Below are 21,955 nucleotides of genomic sequence, written 5' to 3' on the forward strand. Positions count from 1 at the left end.
AGTTCTCTTCTCCCTACACTCCTCAACAAAATGGTGTAGTGGAGAGGAAGAATCGAACTCTATTGGACATGGCAAGGACCATGCTTGATGAGTACAAGACTTCGGATCGGTTTTGGGCCGAGGCGGTCAACACCGCTTGCTACGCCATCAACCGGTTATATCTACACCGAATCCTCAAGAAGACATCTTATGAGCTCCTAACCGGTAAAAAGCCCAACATTTCATATTTTAGAGTCTTTGGTAGCAAATGCTTTATTCTTGTTAAAAGAGGTAGAAGATCTAAATTTGCTCCTAAGACTGTAGAAGGCTTTTTACTAGGATATGATTCAAACACAAGGGCATATAGAGTCTTTAACAAGTCCACTGGACAAGTTGAAGTTTCTTGTGACGTTGTGTTTGATGAGACTAACGGCTCTCAAGTAGAGCAAGTTGATCTTGATGAGATAGGTAACGAAGAGGCTCCATGCATCGCGCTAAGGAACATGTCCATTGGGGATGTGTGTCCTAAGGAATCCGAAAAGCCTTCAAATGCACAAGATCAACCGTCCTCCTCCACGCAAGCATCTCCACCGACTCAAAATGAGGATGAAGCTCAAGTTGATGAAATAGAAGATCAAGCAAATGAGCCACCTCAAGATGACGGCAATGATCAAGGGGGAGATGCAAATGATCAAGACAAGGAGGATGAAGAGCAAAGGCCGCCACACCCAAGAGTCCACCAAGCAATCCAACGAGATCACCCCGTCGACACCATCCTCGGCGACATTCATAAGGGGGTAACTACGAGATCTCGTGTTGCACATTTTTGTGAGCATTACTCTTTTGTTTCCTCTATTGAGCCACACAGGGTAGAGGAAGCACTTCAAGATTCAGATTGGGTGGTGGCGATGCAAGAGGAGCTCAACAACTTCACTAGGAATGAGGTATGGCATTTAGTTCCACGTCCTAATCAAAATGTTGTAGGAACCAAATGGGTCTTCCGCAACAAGCAAGACGAGCATGATGTGGTGACAAGGAACAAAGCTCGACTTGTGGCCAAGGGATACTCCCAAGTCGAAGGTTTGGATTTCGGTGAAACCTATGCACCCGTAGCTAGGCTTGAGTCAATTCGTATATTATTAGCCTATGCTACTTACCATGGCTTTAAGCTTTATCAAATGGACGTGAAAAGTGCCTTCCTCAATGGACCAATCAAGGAAGAGGTCTATGTTGAGCAACCTTCCGGCTTTGAAGATAGTGAGTACCCTAACCATGTTTATAAACTCTCTAAGGCGCTTTATGGGCTCAAGCAAGCCCCCAAGAGCATGGTATGAATGCCTTAGAGATTTCCTTATCGCTAATGGCTTCAAAGTCGGAAAGGTCGATCCTACTTTATTTACTAAAACTCTTGAAAATGACTTGTTTGTATGCCAAATTTATGTTGATGATATTATATTTGGGTCTACTAACGAGTCTACTTGTGAAGAGTTTAGTAGGATCATGACACAAAAATTCGAGATGTCTATGATGGGGGAGTTGAAGTACTTCTTAGGATTTCAAGTGAAGCAACTCCAAGAGGGCACCTTCATCAGCCAAACAAAGTATACTCAAGACATTCTAAACAAGTTTGGGATGAAGGACGCCAAACCCATCAAGACACCCATGGGAACTAATGGGCATCTCGACCTCGACACGGGAGGTAAGTCCGTGGATCAAAAGGTATACCGGTCGATGATAGGTTCTTTACTCTATTTATGTGCATCTCGACCGGATATTATGCTTTCCGTATGCATGTGTGCAAGATTCCAAGCCGACCCTAAGGAAGCTCACCTTACGGCCGTAAAACGAATCTTGAGATATTTGGCTTATACTCCTAAGTTTGGGCTTTGGTATCCTAGGGGATCCACATTTGATTTGATTGGTTATTCGGATGCTGATTGGGCGGGGTGTAAAATCAATAGGAAGAGCACATCGGGGACTTGCCAGTTCTTGGGAAGATCCTTGGTGTCTTGGGCTTCAAAGAAACAAAATTCGGTCGCTCTTTCCACCGCCGAAGCCGAGTACATTGCCGCAGGCCACTGTTGCGCGCAATTGCTTTGGATGAGGCAAACCCTGCGGGACTACGGTTACAAATTAACCAAAGTCCATTTGCTATGTGATAATGAGAGTGCAATCAAGATGGCGGATAATCCCGTCGAGCATAGCCGCACTAAACACATAGCCATTCGGTATCATTTTCTTAGGGATCACCAACAAAAGGGAGATATCGAGATTTCTTACATTAACACTAAAGATCAATTAGCCGATATCTTTACCAAGCCTCTTGATGAACAAACTTTTAACAAACTTAGGCATGAGCTCAATATTCTTGATTCGCGCAATTTCTTTTGCTAACTTGCTCACATAGCTCATTTGTATACCTTTGATCATATCTCTTTCATATGCTATGACTAATATGTCTTTCAAGTCTATTTCAAACCAAGTCATAGGTGTATTGAAAGGGAATTGGAGTCTTCGGCGAAGACAAAGGCTTCCACTCCGTAACTCATCCTTCGTCGTCGCTCCAAGCCACTCTCCATTTTTGGGGGAGAGAGCAAAAGGACTTCGTCTTTGGTATAATCTTAACTCATTTATTTATGACCAAAAGGGGAAGAAAGTACTTCGAGGGCTCTAATGTTTCCGTTTTTGGCGATTCATGCCAAAGGGGGAGAAAGTATGAGCCCAAAGCAAAAGGACCGCACCACCACCTAATTTTAAAATTAGAGATTTTCAATTGGTAAATTTCAAATTGGTATCTTATTGTGTTCAAAAGGGGAGAAAGTAGTATTTCAAAAATGATATATCAAAACCCTCTTGAACACTAAGAGAAGGATCTCATTTAGGGGGAGTTTTGTTTAGTCAAAGGAAAAGCATTTGAAACAGGGGAGAAAATTTCAAATCTTGAAAATGCTTTACAAAATATTATTCATTTACCTTTGACTATTTGCAAAAGAACTTTGAAAAGGATTTACAAAACAGTTTGCAAAAACAAAACATGTGGTGCAAGCGTGGTCCAAAATGTTAAAAACGAAGAAACGATCCATGCATATCTTGTAAGTATTTACATTGGCTCAATTCCAAGCAACCTTTGCACTTACATTATGCAAACTAGTTTAATTATGCACTTCTATATTTGCTTTGGTTTGTGTTGGCATCAATCACCAAAAAGGGGGAGATTGAAAGGGAATTAGGGTTACACCTAGTCCCTAATTAATTTTGGTGGTTGAATTGCCCAACACAAAAAATTGGACTAACTAGTTTGCTCTAGTGTATAAGTTATAGGTGTCAAAGGTTCACAACAAGCCAATTAAAAAGACCAAAGTTGGGTTCAAAATAGAGAGCTAAAGGCATCCCGAAAGGTTCCCTGGTCTGGCGCACCGGACAGTGTTCGGTGCACCAGGGGACCTCGCGCAGAACTCTTCAGCCTCAGGAATTTTCCTGGAGCCGGCGCGCTATAATTCACCGGACTGTCCGGTGTACACCGGACAGTGTCCGGTGCTCCAAGAAGACGCGGCTCCGGAACTTGGAAGCCTCGGGAAATCATAACGGCTGCTCCGCTATAATTCACCGGACATGTCCGGTGTACACCGGACTGTCCGGTGCAACTGCGGAGCAACGGCTACTTCGCGCCAACGGTCGCCTGCAACAGCAATTAATGCGCGCCAGAGCGCGCAGGCGTCAGACACGCCCATGCTGGCGCACCGGACACTCTACAGTACATGTCCGGTGCGCCACCGGACATCCTGGCGGGCCCAGAAGTCAGAACTCCAACGGTCGAATCGCAACGGCTTTGGTGACGTGGCTGGCGCACCGGACATGTTCGGTGTGCACCGGACTGTCCGGTGCACCATACGACAGACAGCCTCCACCAACGGTCATGTTTGGTGGTTGGGGCTATAAATACCCCAACCACCCCACCATTCATTGCATCCAAGTTTTCCAGCTTCCAACCACTATACAAGAGCTAGCATTCATTGCAAAGCACACCAAAAGAGATCAAATCCTCTCCCAACTCCACACAAAGCCTTAGTGACTAGAGAGAGTGATTTGTAGTGTTCATTTGAGCTCTTGCGCTTGGATCGCTTCTTTTCTTTCGCATTCTTTCTTGTGATCAAACACTCACTTGTAATTGAGGCAAGAGACACCAATTGTGCGGTGATCCTTGCGGGAAGTTTGATTCCCAAGTGATTTGAGAAGAGAAGCTCACTCGGTCCGAGGGACCGTTTGAGAGAGGGAAAGGGTTGAAAAAGACCCGGCCTTTGTGGCCTCCTCAACGGGGAGTAGGTTTGCGAGAACCGAACCTCAGTAAAAGAAATCCTTGTGTCACACTCCTTATTTGCTTGAGATTTGTTTTGCACCCTCTCTCGCGGACTCGTTTTATTTCTAACGCTAACCCGGCTTGTAGTTGTGTTTATATTTGTAAATTTCAGTTTCACCCTATTCACCCCCCCTCTAGGCGACTATCAGCTCTCTACGAAGGCAAAGAAACGTCAGCAGGACCCAGGGCCGCACCGCCAGCTACGCTTCTACAGGGCTCAAGCACTTCTCTGCCGGCCACGTTCGCACATAGCTACACCCACATATGTACAGCTGGACCATCCCCTTGTATCTATAAAAGGGGATGCCCAGGGCCTTCCCAAGGCACGCGAAAGAGGCTAACTCAGACGGCTCACTTCAAGGCCAAACCCTCTCCCGCGAAGCTTGTAACCCCTACTACGAGCACCCCGGTGCAAGATAATATAAGCCTCATCCCCCTCTCGTGTTTCATCTTGCATCCATCCATCTGGGCAGGGACACGCAGCGTCAAATTCACTAGTCGGTTGAGGGTCCTCGCGGGTCCAAAACGCCGACAGCTATACAAGATGAGCACTAATCTATTGTACATTTCCCCTATGCATCAAATTATTACATCCATAGTCATCAACAACATATTGAAACTCCAACCAAGAAACATGTCCAGGAGGTTCATTATGTACCAGCAGGAAATACAAGCAACCCCTTGCTATTTTCCTAGAGAAGAAGGAATATTGCAAATGTTATGTAGGCTCAAATGCTCAATATCCATCCAAGATACAATCCAATGAAGTGAAGTGAGAACGCCCACCTGCATGTCCTAGTTGGCGACGAGCGTGGAGTCCACAACGTCCTTGTGTTTGACACTAGTCTTGAACTTGATGAGGTAGCGGTGGCAGTTCCCCTTAATGACTTAATCCTGAGGTAGAAGACCTTGGCGTCAACGGTCGACGTCGTCGGGACGAGGCGCTCGTCGAGGAGGCACAAGATCATCCCCACGCGGATTCCAGAGAGCTCACAAACTTCCAGCCAGGGATTAAGTTCTAGAAAATAGTATTATCTAGTATCCATGTTGTAAAGATGCTCAACCATAGTAGCACCAACATAAGCCACAGCCTTAGCAAGCCTCCTTGATGCCTGTTCAAGTGCTTTAACTATCACACGAGGAGCAACAATAACTTGGCCTTCTTTAGTAATCTATTGTAGGAAAATATGAATAGAACTGATTGCAGGTTATAACACTAAAAAAATTGGTTGTTTGACACAACACAGTTCAATAATCATGATAATACTGGAAACTTATACAATTTAGTACAAAAAAGTGATTTTAGCAAAAGGGTAAAATATCTTCTCCACGGCTCCTAGAAATACAAGTTTTTTTATAAAAACAATGCATTAACACATGTCTCGTATGTTTCAGAGAGGTAGCAAAGTATGTGGCAGTTTTGCCACAACGTAGCCTACCACAAACTTCTCAGTTAGAGTGTAACAAAAAATTTCGAGTTCTTTCACCAGTACATGTATCTCATGAGCTTGTTCTACTATAGGGTGACCATCAGTCATTCTGTATGATATACAACTCATACTAGTGTCAGATACCTCATATTTGCCCCCATTGCATCCCACATCTCTTTCCAGTGAACATCATCACATTAGAGTCTATTGTGCCATCTCTCAACATGTCGATTATTGCCCATTTGAACATAGTATCTGCATCCCATAACATACACTTCTCTTCGGTGATGTGTGGTCCAGGTGATCTAGTTTTGGCAACAAAATAACAGTACATGGCTGTCAATCATAGTACACATATTGGACGCTAGCTTTTGTAGTTTGTGCCCTAAAAATATTTGGCTTTAGCATAATAGCAAAGCCAAAAGTAAAAAAACTCATATCATGTTTTTGGATTGTTACAAAGTTAGACTCTTCCAGTTGTATTTCAATCTAGAAAATTGATATTAAATGGCTAGTGACAATAGAAAGGTGTACATGTGGATCTAATAAATCTACAACGAATCTAATAGTGACAAACATAATTGTAAACCATTGGAACATGATTGCACATTCCTCACCCAAGCATATGAGCACCTGAACCCATAGTCGTTGTCTGTGCAACCAAAATTTATATGGTATAAGGGCGAGTTCATATATGTGTTTCATTTTCATGGCTCACATGATTTACAGATTTGAAGCAAGCATCAAATAATAACAAGTAGAATAAACCTCCACTCTCATAGTCTTTACCAATAAATGTTTCATAATTAAACACTATACATTTATTGGACTCAAACACAAGTTTATAACCATCTCTATATAGTAACGAACCACTAATTAAGTTTTTATTTATTTAGGAGACATGTTACACATTCTTCAGTTGCACGATCTTTCTTAAAGTAAGATTCAGATCGATTGTACCAATACCATGAACAGCTGCATGAGCTCTGTTCCCGTCAATAAGGAGGAACTTCTCGACCTAATAAGAAGAAAACAATGAAGTATTAGCACTCTGTTAGCCATTCACATCCAATATTTAGAGGCACACATAAATAAATTAAAATTCGCACGATAACCTCTTGTAATTTTTTTCCTATATTTATGTAGACCACTATTCGATATATGTGAGAGGCTACAAAGAAGTGGATTTACATTGGGATGCATAGATTTTTTTTCGGATATTGTGGTGCCTGCTGCCTAGAGCCCTAGGAAAACTACAATGATCGGAGTTGTTGAGCTGCACGCCCAGTGCATGATGCAGTCGTACGGTGTGACAAATGATGCATGCATGCATCACATGGCCAATAGGTGACAGCTCCGTCTATTTAAGTGGGCTCCGCTTATTTTGGTGGTATCGATGGCAACCCTGTCACGCCGTCGTCGTTTGTGATTAGCCAGCCCGTGCCCGTGCCCGTCTTCCCCGTGCCCTGGTGGCGAATGGCAGCAGCTGACTGATTGCTGCTGTGCTGGAACTATAGATGTGCCGGTTCTATGTAGGTCTGAGCCGGTCCGGTACGAATAAGCGGGCCAGGTTCGGATAAAAAACTAGGTACAGTGGGCTAGCTTGGCACGGCCCGTTATCTATAAGGCTGTTAAGTCCGTTTTTTTGTACTAAAACATGCTCACTACACGACGGTTCACTTACAGCGACCTACGGTTGGTTGCTAAAACGGCCTTCAGCGACCTACAGTTGGTCGCTAAAAACTTTTAGCGACCCATAAGGATGGTCGCTGTAAGTGTCGTCGCTGAAGGCTTTAGCGACCGACATCTTTTTAACGACCGACCGTCCGTTGCTATATTGTATATTTAGCGACCAACCGCGGGTTGTTGTACTATAGATTTAACAACCAACCGTAAGTCGTCATACTATACAAATAGCAACCAACAGAAAGTCGCCCTTTTTACAGTTGTTATTAATAATAATATACATTTAATTAAGCACCACAAATCACTGATTTTTATACACAAATCATAAAGACATACACAGTTAATCAGTATACCACAGTCATAGATCCATCACATAAACACAAAAGCACCACAATTATATATTCACAAAAGCATCACAATTATAATATCATTCACAACTAGATCACTAATGTTTCATATCACTCCAACTATTGTTCAAAAGCCCACAACTATATCACTCTAGCTGCTCCAGAGCTGATCAGTCACAAAAGCACCAAAGCTACACTAATGCTTCAAGCAGTTCAAAAGCCTTCAGACAACCACTCCAGCTTCTTGTATCCTCCTGTTTTAAGGTACAAGCTTTCTTTGTCCAGAACACCCTAGAAAAAAGTACATCAAATTAGTATATTGTTGTTGCATTTGCAAATAAAAATACATTTTTGATGCCTTATCTACCTCCACTAGATGGTGTTGCAGCCTTATGCACCAACTTCAGCTGGTGCAATCATTAAGTTACTGGCTCATATAAATCTAAACATAAACAAGATAAGATATAAACAGAAATATACATATGAACTAATAGCTCCCTGGAAGGAACTTGAATGACTTCTTCATGACAACAAGCTAGCGTACTTCCAAGGCACCCTGAGCCCTGAACACTTGGACCACAAAACAAGAGTCTCATATTAATTATAGTATGAACTATGAGCAAAGTAAATTTCTAACAGCTATAGAAAAAATGAAAGATAAACTGGGCCAATATCCATCTAATAAGCCAATAAATATCACTCCGATCACTTAGATATGATGAGTGCATGCTCTATATCTTCAACCAACCAAATAACGAATAATGCCACAGGCAACAAAATATGGAAGAAAACACACGAATAACACTAAGCCAATGTAGCAAAAGAACAGAGACAAACAAGGAAAATGGCATGTCAGACACTTAATGGAAGCATGCTAACAGAAACACTACTTTCCACAATAACAGACGCCATATCAACCCTATATGACAACCTGCTCGCCGATAGTTCATGTTTGATGTTTCCACATTTTTATTTCAGCATTCAAAACATCTAGAGAACCCATCTAGTTCTAGGCAAAGAAAACTCCATGAGCTCCTTTATTTTAGCATTCAAAACATCTAAAGAACCGAAATAGAAAAATCAAACTCCAGGCGCAAGCAGTCCAGTAAATAACACATAAATTTTACCTTCAGTTGTCTCCCAAGCAACGCCTCCGACAAAAATCTTTATGCAAAAGAAAAAGTATTAGCTCTCCTGCTAAACTATATCCTTGAAATTCAGAACAAATACAATTACCCTAAAGCCCAAATGTATGATTAGATAATCAATACTATAATGTTGTGCCTAACAAGACTCGGCTTTGAGTTGGTGATTAAGAAAACATTCAGCATTTCTTTTATTTATATTATAATGACATATACAAACCTAAATTTCACATACCAAAAAAATAAAAACTACTTTGTAGTAGGAAGCGAATATGATTGCAGACTTACTTGTTCAACACCCCTTAGTACAAGTTTAGCAATTAGAGAAAGAATATCTGAAATGAACATTACAAATAGAAAATTCAGAATTCAGTTTCCAGGAATTAGGATAGAAAAATCATAATACAAATGGTTTTCTTCAAATTGATAAAAGAAGGATTACCTTTCTCGGAGAAAGAACGCATAGCCTGCTTAAAAACATGACTTGTAATGAGACTTTATTAAGTTGTAGGAACAGGAAAATAAGTTATTAATTTCTCTAATTTTTCAGAGAAAAAACAAAACAATTATCAGTGAACTAAGCTCTAAAATAAAAAATACAATTGGTTTAACCGAGGCTGAACTGCTTGGCATTAAGCTTAAAGAGGTGTAAGTTATGACAATGATTGACATATATGGTGAAATTGATGAGGAATAGGTGAATTGAACTTGACAGAAAGTTAAGACAATTGCTCATGAGCCCCTTTGCAGAAAGTTATATTTGGCTTGTTATCATTGCAGAATATTTAACTACATCCACATATATGCCACTTGCAGAAACAATTGCAGAATAATTGCAGAATCATTGCATAAGACAATTGAAATAACTTGACAGAAAGAAGGAACAATTGCAGAAAGTTATTGCCACTTGCCGTGAGCCCCTTTGCATAATGTGGAAAGTATATTTGGCTTGTTATCATTGCAGAATATTTAACTACATCCACAGATTCTGTTTTTTTGAGCTTGCCACTATTTTTTTTACTTTCTAGTATATTTTTGTTGTTAGCTCATGAATCGTGTTTCTCCAACTTACTTCATTATTCTCTGTGGCAGCTGGAAAATCCTCCAGCCAAAACAGGCTCTGTGCCTTCAAGAAAGGTATGCATGTACAATCAGATTCAGAAACTAGTGTAAAACAACAGTTGTAGAAGCTGCTACTTATCCTATGTCCCCTCTAATCCAAAAGGGGAATTGTTTAACCAAACTTAACCCCACCCAACCCCAACCAAAACAGAGAAGAAGGAAATTGCCTCGTAGGTGAAGCAAAACCCTAGCAGATTAGTACAAAACCTAATATGCCTAATTGAAACAAGCAAGAACTAAAAATGGTAGCAGAGGGAACACCATCAGAGCATGTCCTCCAGTAGGCGAGCAAAGCATCCCGTCTCCCTAAGGTAAGCGTGAGGGTAGAGCTCTAGGAGTTGTAAGGGTAGGGGGCCAGTACCTTGCGCGGGGCGTTGCAGGGGCAGGGCGTCGATCTCCTGGCGCGGCTTCCGAGCGCGGACGTCGAGCGGGCTCGGTTCGGGCGCTGCGCGCGGGCTGACAGCGATGCCTGGGCGCTCGGCCAGATGAGCAGGGGCGGGTGTCCGGGGTGCGTGTGGAGCAGGGCTTCAGGCGCGCGGGCGGCTCGATGGGCGCAGGGAGCTCGGTCGGTCTCCGGGTGGCTGCAGGCGCACATGGCAGGGCGCTGGCGCGTCGGTGTCGCGGTCGCGGGGTCGCGCGGTCGGCACGGTCTGCTCGGCTGCGCGTCGGAGAGAGGAGCGAGGGGGAGGAGAGAGGAGGCGGGTGGGAGAGAGAGAGAGAGAAGCAGAGGGCGGCGGCGACTTCAGCTGGAAGAGGGCGCGCGCGCTAGGTTAGGGAGCAGGGGCGACCGGCTTAATGGGCCTTAGGCCGTTAGGATTAGTTAGGTTAGGTTTTGTTTTTTTCTTTTTCAATTCCTTTCTAATTTCAAAATATAATTTGAAATAACCCTAAAATTCAGAACAATTAACCCAAAATTATTTATAAATAAAATAGTTATTATTTTTTTGAACTAGTACTTATTATATTATTTATTTGGATTTTTACTTAACAAGAAATGTTATTCGATATCCAAAATTAATTATGAGAAATCAAAAATCATTTCAAAGGCAAATAAATAGTAAACACTTAAAAGAAAATTTATCACCATAAATACCGTTAATAGCCAAATATATTATTTTTATTTAATGATTTTTATGGTGTCACACCTCTCCTCTCCACGGCCGAGGGGCGGGGTGGCGTCGTCGACGAGCGGCGGGATGGGGCCGCGATGGGGCAGAAGTGACGGCGGCTGCGCTTGTGGTTTGTTGCGTGGAATAGGGTTTTGTTTGTTTAGTAGGCTTTTACATGGGCTTTGGTGATTAAATAAGAAACACAAAAGTCACGTACCCCTATAGCGACCCACCATCAGTCACACACTTACCTCTATAGCGACCGACCATAAGTCGTTAAATTTCTAAACTTTTAGCGACCCATAGACCGTCGCTATAAACGCATTTAGCGACCAACTGTCGGTCCATAACTTTTAGCAACCAACCGTCGGTCCCTAATAAGGGTCGCTAAAGATCAACCGTCGTGTAGTGGCTTACCAACCACCTTAACCCGTTTTTGGACCGTTTTTCGCTAAACGGGCCGACCCGGCCCATTTAGCACCACTGCGGGCCAGGCTCGAACAGGAAAACGAGATCGCGGGCTTAGACAGTCCGGTCCAGTTTTCTAACCGTGCCTGGCGGGCCGGGTCCAAAACGGGTCGGGCTTCACCGGACCCGGATCGGACCGGGCGGCCCGTTTGGCCATCTCTAGCATGGAACGGCTCCGTGTTGCGCGTTACGACGCGGCCAGCCTAAGCCGGCGTGACAACATTATTATTGCTGACCAAATATAGTATACATGCGTATAGCATCAGATGCAGCGATGCACTGTCACGCCTCAGGCCTCACAGTTCAACAGATTACCTATCACACTTTTTATCTTACTCTCTATTTTAAACTCATCTCTGCAATGCAAACAGTATATCTTAAATAATACAAATTTTGACTTGCTAACTGAACAAGCCCTTAAGAGCAACTCTATTAGACCTTGTTCGGTTATTCACAATCTATGTGGATCGAATGATATTAAAAAAATAATACAGATTTTGACTTACTATAGATTAAAACTCACTTTTAATTCCGTTCAACCCACATCGATTGAGAAGGTAACAAACATACCCTTAATTGTTTTATAGTAAGCCTGTTACTATTTTTAATACATAGAAGCAAAGAGAAGAAAAGACAAAAAAAACTTGTTCTCATAAAGGCAACAAGTTGCTATGAGCGACAAAAAAGTTTGTTCTCATACAAGCAACAAGTTTCTACGAGAGCTTATAGAGCGGTGGGTTCACATAACAAAATGTGATGTTGAATAAAAAACAAAATGTCTAACATGGTTAAAAATAATTATTTGTAGATATGTACTTCCTCTATTTTAATTATATAATATAAGTTGTTATTATTACAATATTATATAAGTGAATTGTCCACTCCTTATATCAACTTAAGCTATTGAGTTAAACCGATCATTACATGCAATTTAATATAGTATCGGAGCCACATATCTCGAGTTCGAATGATGATTAGCATAATTAAAAAAATGTTCTTCACACATATATTCCACATCAGAGACCTAAAAGAGGCTCGACATGAGGGGCCTTAGAATATAATATAAGTGAATTGTCTACTCCTCTCATCAACTTAAACTTTTGAGTAGAACTAGTTGGTGCATGCAACTTAATAGTTATGGTTTTTTACGTACAACTTTTACTATATGTATATTGATATAATCTATATCTAAATGTGTAGAAAAAACAATATATTAACAAATTTGAAATAGAGATAGCAGAAAATAGCTATTGGATAGCTTGACCTTAAAAACTTGACATATAGCTAAACATCTGGCTCTATTATTAAGCTACCTATAATCACTGGATGCTAATCTTGCTCCTTCCATAATAAAAATAGTAGAACTGAGTTTAAGCAATTGTAGTGGAAATTATGAGAAGATAGAGGATATGTTTCATGTAGACAAAACCATACACATATTATCTCCATTTTCGAATATTTGTCGTCCGCCAATTTACTTTTAAACTAAAACATGACAAATAAAAAATGTCATAGGGAATATTATTTTCAGTTCATGGAAAACTAAGTGAAACTATGGGAGCCCCACCGATGCATGCAAGTATACTCTGTTTACTCCCGTTTCAGAGCATCTTCAACAATGTACCCTACAAAAATGTCATATAATTTAAAAACAATGATGATTTGGAAAATTTAAGGCACAAAAAAAACTCCAACAATAAAGTCCTATATCAAACAGTCCGTTATATTTTGCCCGCTAATCTCAATTCGCACCATACTTCATACGCGCGCCTCCCGCTTGCCGCCTTTCTTTTTTCGCCCGCTAATCTCAATTTGCGCCATACTTCATACGCGCGCCTCCCGCTTGCCGCCTTTCTTTTTTCGCCTACATCCATCGCCATTTTCTCCTATGTAGCACTCGCCAGGGATCAGAAGCAGCCGCCATCCACACGCCGCCAACATGAGCAGCCGCCAGGGATCCGAAGGAGAACCAGCAGCAAGGACCAGTCTCCGTCGCCATTTTGTTTCTCCTGTAGGCCGAGTCCTCAATTCCCCATGCTACGTGAGAGCTAGGCTAGGAGAAGGGAAGGGAGGGCCTGTTCTAGGCAACGAGGAAGGGTTATGTGAATTTTCAGTTGGGTAAAACGTAAGGATGAGGCAGTCCAAGAATTGTCATATATCTGCAGCACTTTAATCGGTGTCCTATATGTTTTTAATAAGTTTTGTTAAAATAAGACACTGTTGAAGTACTTTTTTTTAGAAAATACTCTATATTTTAATTTAAGACACTCGTTTAAGGCACTGTTGGAGATGCACTTACCATGGTTGGCCCAAAGGCCGCTAACTATGGATGTATGAAAAGAAGTCAATTTTTATCTTTCTCCATTATTATAAAAAAAACAGTTTTTGCTTTCTCAACTCTAAAACCAAGAATGCCTTCTCTCTCATTTTTCAAAACCGGACACTTGATTCAATGAGTATTTCTGAACGTTCATATATAAATTTATAAACTTTAAGAGCTCGGTTTAAAATAATGAAAATAAATAAAACAGTTGGAATTGGAATAGTTTTAGGGGTGTTTGGTTTGAGGAATCACTCCGTCCAGAATGAGGTGATGCATTATGGATGCATTCTTCAAAATTGGTGGGATGACCTCATTCCTTATATTAGTACTACGTAACCAACTATTAGGAATGGAGTGATGATGGATCAACACATTCCATTCCACAAACCAAATAAAAAAGTGAGAAGTGAAAAGATGATGGACTATCTCAATCCTCAAACCAAACACCCTATTAATGAGCCATTTCTTATATTAATGAATCATAATATCTTAAAATCTGATAGATATAACAAGTTGAAGAGCGCTACCTCATTATTTAGACTAAAATAATCACAAGAAGAAAAGACAGTACACACGCTCTGACAGGATAATACTGCACGCTTCTCCGGAGAGAAATTGCTGAAGCGCAAGATCACACGAGTTAATCGGCAACCGGTGTTGTAAGCCTCGCTCCAGGCTTTCTTCATCTCGAGGCTCCACATGTCAGCGGGGAGCGCCTCCTTTATCGTCTCAAGCAGCGCGTACCCTCGTGACCTGTATGTATTCGAGAATCGTGTTGAAGAAGCGCGACGTAACGATTATTATTTGAAGCGTGCTCAAATTCAATCGTCATTCAGTCTAGAAGACGAACGGTTTCGTTCTTGTCGTTCCAAGTCAGGAATAGAGGCCAATTGGCAGTTTGACTTGCCTCGAAGTGGCCATCCGCGACGCCGTACTTCAAGTGCGTGGGTCCCAGCCTCTTTTTATTTGGTTATGACTATCTTCAAGTCCATTTAGCCGATGTATGGCTATCTTTTTATTTGGTTGGTCCAATACGTTGTCAAATGTAGAGACCGAGCACTGTTTTTCATTAGCTTAATGAAATAAACTCCCCTTTATCCAAAAAAAAAACGAGGGCGGGTTGTGCAGGCGCAGGGCAAGCGCAGCAGGCCAGCTGCAGCTGCAGCGCTCGAGCGTCAGTCAATAACGTGGGCGGCTAGGCGGAATTCACTATTCACAGTTTGACAGCAGGGCGCATACTGGTACGAGTAAAATCAGATGTCTGTTTCGCCGTCCATCTCTCTGACTCTCTGTACATACAACGCCCCCAAGGCCCGAACGCAGTGTGCCGCCGCCGCACATCTCAACTCGTGCTCGGCTCGGCACGGCCACGGGCCCACGGCGATCTGATGACGGATCACGGACCAGCCCGCAGCGGCGCACTGACCGGCTCCAGCGGCCGGCTGCACGCGGGGGACCCGCCGACCAGCTCCTTGGCCAGCAGGTACCGGAACGCCAGGTTGTGGGGCTTCCACTCCACGGCGCGCGCCCGGCCGGCCTGCTGCTGGCTCCGGCGCACGGCGTCCCGGAGGCCCTCGGGCAGGTGGCACTCGACCGCGGCCACCACCTCCTGCGCGCCCAGCCCGGCGTCCCTCGCGTACAGCTCCAGGGCCTTGGGGAGGATGATCTTGTGCTGCCCCCGCCCGCGGACGCCCACGTTGGCGCGGACGTACTCCTCCTTCGCCGCCTCCAGCTGCTGGAACACGCTCTTGGGGCTGTACAGCCGCACCTGGATTGGTTGGAGGAGATTGTGAATGCTTAGCTTCGGAGCCATCGTACGTTACGTGATGTGCGTGCGTTCGACGCGGCGTACGTGCTACGTTACGTACCACTGGATCCGAGTAGCTACCGGAGGACAGTGCGAAGTGCACCAGCGGCTCGGGGCGGTCCACGGCGAAGCCTTGCAGCTCGTCCTTGTCCCTGGACTTCCATTTCGGGTATAGCAGCAGCCGAAGCCACTGCAAAGGTTCATTCAGAAGGAACCACCATGAATCCATCCACGGGACTGGAGGTCAAAATAACGAACACAATGCAGGAGGCAGGAGGCAGGAGGCAGGACTAGAAACCTGTCCAGAAGAGTGCGCTCGGCAGCACAGGATCTGGTACTCTATCAGCTCCGCGTTCACTCTTTGGCCACTAATGATGTACGACACCTGTGGCGCAAAACAATTGTCGTCGGTCAGGCTCAAGCTCGAATCAGGCGGTTGAGATTTATTATAATAATCATTTCGAGAGGTCTTTCCACACCTTGGTAAGCAGTATCCTTTTGCTGTTACTCTGTGGGATCCCGTACTCTATATGGGCCTGACAAAAAAAAACATCAAACGTTTAGATCGAAACCCATCGGCCCGCCGGTACGGTTTAAGAATATCGAGGATCAGGGCAAGAAAATAGTTACATGCATCATCATCGCATTATGCACGTTGATCCAGAAAGCGAGCTTCTCTTCATGTTTCATCCCGCTGAGATCAACGCTTTCGAGAAGCTGCACAAGTGACCTACAGAGTGCAACCTGAAACTAGTCAGAAGATACTCGTCGTAATTCGATCCCTATATATGAACTGGAAGAGATTGGGTGGGGGGAAAAAGAAAAGGACATGTCAAATACTCACATGTATTTGCGCAGCATATCCTTCACGTCAGCGGACCTCTGATCACCTTTGCAAAGAGCAGACACCTCTACCACAGAATCATATGGCAGGGCCAGCTCCCTAGATTCACCGTTGCCTAACCCGTTGTCCTGCCACTCCTCAACGAAGCTCTCTTTCCTGCACCTGGGGCTCCATATGTCCGCGGTGTATTTGGAAGACAGCCCGCTCGCCGAAGAAAAGGATGAGCACGGTGAGGGGAAGAAGGCGTGCTGCACGGCGGGGACGTCTCTCAGCCTCATGTATACGGCCGTAATGCATTTGATCATGTCCTCGGATATCTTGTTCGGCGTTTGGGGAACATGGTCCGCGACCCTGGTCCCCAAGATGTCTGCCAAACTCACCACGCCAGGATCCATGCATTTCCCTTCCTGGCCATATCATCGGTCCAGATTGCGTTAGGAATTTCAGATAAAACATAAGGGACCCTGGCTCTGTCCAGGTGCATAACTAAGCCGGCCCTGCAGCAAACCTATTGAAATACTTTAGAACCAAAGAGAGTTCAGGTATCATGTCGTACCTCAACAAAAGATAGAGGCGAAGTATGGCATGGTTTCAGAGCTCTAGCGAGATTGTTTGCCGACGGAGATACCCTAACGGAGCGGTGCAGGAGCGAGGAATGGCTGCGTCCGATATTGATCTTCTCATTGCTAGTCTCGCTTGTAGAAGCTGTAGGCGTGGACTTGCGTGCCAGGACCATTCGACTGGACTGGTTTAGCTGATGATGCTTCCTTGGGGTCGAGAAGCTCAGCTCTGGAGCTTCAGAGAGTATGCCTGAAAAGGACCTTGCTGGCTGCTTGTTGCTCTCCATGTCACAAGCAGAACTTGCAGGGGAAAATTGTTGCTCAAATGCCTTTCTGTATAGTGTTAGGAGATGTTGCTCCAAGCATATGACCTCTAGCTCGAGAACTGCAATCTCCTTTATTAGCTCCTCAGTCGGCTGAGAGATGACATGCAAGAAAGAAAGAGGCTATCTGTTAAGTGCAAACTCTTGTCTTTGGGGGGAAAAACACATAATATCATGGTGTGGAAGTAAAACATTAGAATAACATGGTACCCTACCACCACTTTTGTTAGCTCGTCCAGATGAATTTTATAAGAGTAGGACTTTCACCTTTGGAATGCAGTTCTCACTTGATGCATGGATAGCACAAGGCTTGTAACCTAGAGCTTTCTCAAGAGCACGGCGCATGACGAATTGATCATTCAATCGCTTTTCAAGAACTTGGACCTGCAGAACTAGCATCATAAATATGAAGAAGGTAGAAATGCCATCACACATATATTACAAGAATGAATTGTGCAACTTGTTGGCTTGATCTCATCCGAACTCGGTCACGGGATCGAGCTCAGCTCACGCCCTGACCAAGCAAGCGATATGGTGCCTAGGTATGAGGGTTTTTACCATCCATCCTTGAGAGCACCAAGAGGTATGACATACTGTATTGAAATTCTTATACTGACATATGGCATTTGGGGAAGAAAACATGACAAAATAAATAAACGGTAACCACCTCTGAAACAAACTAGCTGAGACAGGTCCGGACCGTGGAATGAGCATTAATAACCTATGGCTAGGAGGGAGGATCTGGTATCTGAGTTCACCTCACGCTTCAAGGAGCATGGAAGCTCAGTAGCACCGGACGGCATCTTGCTGGTGCTATTCTGGTCCTTGAGTTCTCCGGCATCCTTCTACTCAACAGATATTGAACAAGAGCCAAAACATAACAGAAATCAGCAGGTAACGTCTAGTCAGGATATATACCAGATATATTTTTCAGGAGACTGAAGAAAGCAAGCGGTAGTCTCGCAAGAGTTACCTGAGCGTGGCACCTCGGCGAAGAGGAATCCGCGCTATCCATCCCGAGCACTCTGATAGAATCGCTGCCAATGCAAAAAAATAAAAAAAAAATCCCCGGGGGGAGCATTCAGCCTAGAACCGCTTCTAAAAATGCAAGAGCCGTCTTTCTTGGCTAAGACTAATTTCTGCAAGTCGACAGCAGCAATGCTCCAGACATTATACTGCGAGCAGCGCAGAGCTAAAATACGCAGGGTCCGTCAGACTGCACAAGGCAAGAAGCAGGGAGCTCACCTCCTGGAGCGGCTGTGAGACATCGCTGGTTAGCAAGGGGGGGCTAGGCTACATACAGGTCTACAGCTTCTCCGGCGGGGGCTGACACAGAGCTCGACCGGGCCTTCGCCATTGCTATATATATATATATATATCTTGCGGAAGCGCTGCTGGTTAAAGCAAACCCGCTGAAACCTGTCGTCGCATTGGAGGTTGAAGAACCTAAGGCGAGCAGATGCGGGGGGGGGGGGGGGGGGGGGGGGGGGGGGGGGGTACAGGTAGAGAGGCTGGAAAGAGGAGACGCGGCGTCTGCCTGACCTGCCTCACATCACAGGTGAATCGTCCGCGGCAAGTGGAGAGGGCCGGAGTTGTTGCCGAGGAGTTGATCACCTGCTAAAGCCTCTTGACTTGCTAATGCTTTCGCCTTTTGTTTCTCGGCTGGGCTGAGTTCCTCCTTCCCAGTCCCCTTCCTGCTCTGTGAGTGTGAGGTGAGACTGAGAGGCCGTGAGAGGACAGGTGAGGAGTGCGAGGGCTGGGGCCTGCTGAGGCCTGAGGGTGATGAACTTGAGGCACTCCACTCCGCACGGTCACACGGACCACACCACTCCACTGCAGGTACAGTGGTTCTGGTACTGTTTCAGTGGCTATACATCAGAACAGCGCTGGAGATCGGTCGTCCTGTGTCCGGTTATTCCGATGCTTTATTTATTGTGGCAAGTCCCTTGTATATTTATGCCTGTGACTCCTTAACATTTACTACCAGCTTCTTTTTTTTCTATTTTATGCAAGGCCGAGACGGGCAGATCTGCCCGGTTTACTTGTTGTTTACGCACGCAGGTAATTTTACTCCGTCCAAGGCTGCTGACCTTTTCACCTCTGTCACATCATAATCAGGGTGCCAGAAAATCCGATTACTAAAATAGGAGCAGTAAACAGAATCTTGTGCAGTTGTGCCACAATGATGCATCTGCTCTTTGTTAGTTGTAGCAAGGAAAGGAACGGTTCCTTTTTTTTTTACCCCCCGCCAATCCGTTAAAGATAACTGCCGTTTCGTGTCCGTTTCCAATCCCTGGCTGTGCTATTCCAGTTTCTGTCGGAAGAAAGAAATGGTGATCCGATCCGACTCGGCGACTCCATTGTTGGATGCAAGTTTTTTTTTTTTTTGCGCGGCAACGGCAATGATGAGATGGGCATGGGCAGGATCACATGCGGATTCAAAGGACGGACTGTGAAGCAACGCAGCCGGACAGGACAGTGGCATGCATGGCGTCGTTTGACCTGTGGCCCACTATGCTCTCCGGTAAATATTGATGGATCTCGTCCTATCTGTCGTACCGTACGTGACCACACACGCCGCGGCGCAGAGGGACAGACGTGACCGAGTTGATGCCGTGCCGGGGTAGCGAGTTGCATGGACAGGACAGCCAAGAAACCCCCGGCTCCGGCAGGCCACCGCTGTGCTGGTGCTGGTGCTGCCGCCCTGGCGGCCCGGCCAAGCCGCTGAGCTTGCCATCTCGCTCTCGCCGCCTAGAAAGAGGCGCAGCTTTGCCTTGACGCGCACTGTTACTTAAGCCTGCTACTTCTGCCCTCTGTTGCACTCTCCAAAAAGAAAAATTTTGGCAGGTCATGTGACGCACCGGTACTCGCAGTGGCAAATGCAAGGTCGCCACAGGCACTAGCCGCACTACTGTCCTGAATCCTGATGGTGCTGCACCATACAGATCCTCATGTCTGGACTGGAGTACCGAGGACTGGAACATTTCTTGTGCTCGACAGATCTTTCACACCGTCGAGTGAGACGCGCGCGGCAACTGCTAGTATAAGCAGGATTTCCTGTGCTCTACCAAAATCCTTGCACAGAAGGAAAATCCTGCGTCGCCACGACCACACACATGGCTGGCAAAACAGCACGGTAGCAGAGGATACGTGACAAGCGCTACGCCGAAGGGTGAAGCAGTTGGAATCGGTAGGTGCTCGTCAGTACCATACCATCGGCAGACTGCAGTGTGCCCCTCCCCAACCGTCCGGGCCTAGAGATGGCAATGGGTACCCGCGACCCGATACCCAATGAGTATTTACTCCATTAGGGTATGTATGTGGGCTAAATATTCTACCCGTGGGTCTGTTATTGGGCAAAAATCTTCACCCAATGGGTAAACGGGTATTAGAACGTTCCGCCTTCACCCATACCCGTTAACCCGTGGGTATAAAATACCCAATATAAACTTAGCCCAAGTATGAACTTTGACTTTAGTCATCCATCTTTTTTAATATTTAACAACCTTTTAGGCTAGAAGGCTTAACGGCAATTTAATGACTATGCAATGGAACATGTAATGTGTTATGTAGTATTATCATAGTGTTACTACTTTATCCAATTATTTTTGATGTGTTGAATGGATGGTTAAATGATGCTAGAAATTTTGTAATGATATTTAGATAGATATACTTGACATTTGTATTATATAATATTTTAATAGATGTTTAGTTTTGTGGGTACGGGTGACCCGATGGGTGACCCATACCCATATGGGTATGGGTATGAGGGTAAATTCATACCCGCCAGTGTATATGGGTGACACGATAGAGTTATTTTTGTGTCGTAGGTATGGGTATGGAGTAGTAATATCCGGTGGGTATTTACCCATTGCCATCTCTATCCGGGCCCAGGCGTCATGTAGCTTTTTGTCACGGAATCTCGCCGCCTTGGGGTTTGCCCTAATCCCAGTGCCATCAGCTGCTGTGCGCTTGGCGCCACTAGGCTTGGCCCGTGCCGTGCGCCCCCACCCCTGTTCCAGAAGCAGGACGCAGAGCAAGTGAGCAACATCCAAGCGCCGGACCTGCCGCATCTTTTTGTGAATCATGCAGCAAATAATAGTTGCTCAAAAAGAAGAAAAAAATTATCGCGAACGCCAAGTCTGGGCCATCTTTTTTTTTCCCTGCGTGTGGTGTGCGTCAAATGAGCTGGTTCTGTAAGCTAGCCACTCGCTGCTGCATCTCCGGTTCTCCGAAAGGGAGCAGTTCCTATCCCCAGCGAGCTCGGCTACAATGATTTTCGCAGTGGCCAGACACCAGCACTAAGATCCAAATGATGATGCCAATGACTGTTTCCTAAGGAAGGCGTGCCGGTTATAACGACAAGAGGAACCTTGGTAACCCTACTTATCCGCAAAAATTAAATCTCATTTGGGGGTGGAGGTGGGTTAAACAAATGCCCCGGCGACAGACATG

General features: G+C 44.8%; 2 protein-coding genes across 24 annotated transcripts; both read right to left on the minus strand.

The window, feature by feature from the left end:
* Positions 1-7,804: 7,804 nt before the first annotated feature.
* LOC109942998 (uncharacterized) lies at positions 7,805-10,830 on the minus strand. Of its 21 annotated transcripts, none has more exons than XM_023301178.2 (8): positions 10,428-10,830; positions 10,017-10,070; positions 9,387-9,411; positions 9,233-9,279; positions 8,927-8,963; positions 8,344-8,369; positions 8,167-8,241; positions 7,827-8,090 (listed from the first exon to the last, which is right to left on the minus strand). In XM_023301178.2, the coding sequence occupies exons 1-7, from the start codon at positions 10,659-10,661 to the stop codon at positions 8,224-8,226; spliced, it is 441 nt and encodes a 146-aa protein (XP_023156946.1). In that variant the 5' UTR covers positions 10,662-10,830; the 3' UTR covers positions 7,827-8,090; positions 8,167-8,223. The 21 variants fall into 21 exon arrangements, 20 of the variants coding, with proteins under 20 accessions (XP_035818989.1, XP_035819008.1, XP_020401289.1 ...); XM_023301180.2 differs by having other exon boundaries at positions 8,344-8,362; positions 10,428-10,815; XM_020545685.3 differs by having other exon boundaries at positions 8,167-8,206; positions 8,280-8,362; positions 10,428-10,815.
* A 4,214-nt stretch (positions 10,831-15,044) lies between these two features.
* On the minus strand, positions 15,045-19,308 carry LOC100281512 (ternary complex factor MIP1). Of its 3 annotated transcripts, none has more exons than XM_020551201.2 (11): positions 18,746-19,308; positions 18,474-18,537; positions 18,259-18,345; positions 17,768-17,884; positions 17,174-17,593; positions 16,618-17,024; positions 16,404-16,503; positions 16,253-16,309; positions 16,072-16,158; positions 15,835-15,963; positions 15,045-15,734 (listed from the first exon to the last, which is right to left on the minus strand). In XM_020551201.2, exons 1-11 carry the CDS (start codon positions 18,766-18,768, stop codon positions 15,363-15,365), a joined length of 1,863 nt encoding a protein of 620 aa, XP_020406790.1. In that variant the 5' UTR covers positions 18,769-19,308; the 3' UTR covers positions 15,045-15,362.
* Positions 19,309-21,955: the final 2,647 nt, after the last annotated feature.

Source organism: Zea mays, chromosome 1 (assembly GCF_902167145.1).
Source record: "Zea mays cultivar B73 chromosome 1, Zm-B73-REFERENCE-NAM-5.0, whole genome shotgun sequence".
Lineage (NCBI taxonomy): Eukaryota > Viridiplantae > Streptophyta > Magnoliopsida > Poales > Poaceae > Zea > Zea mays.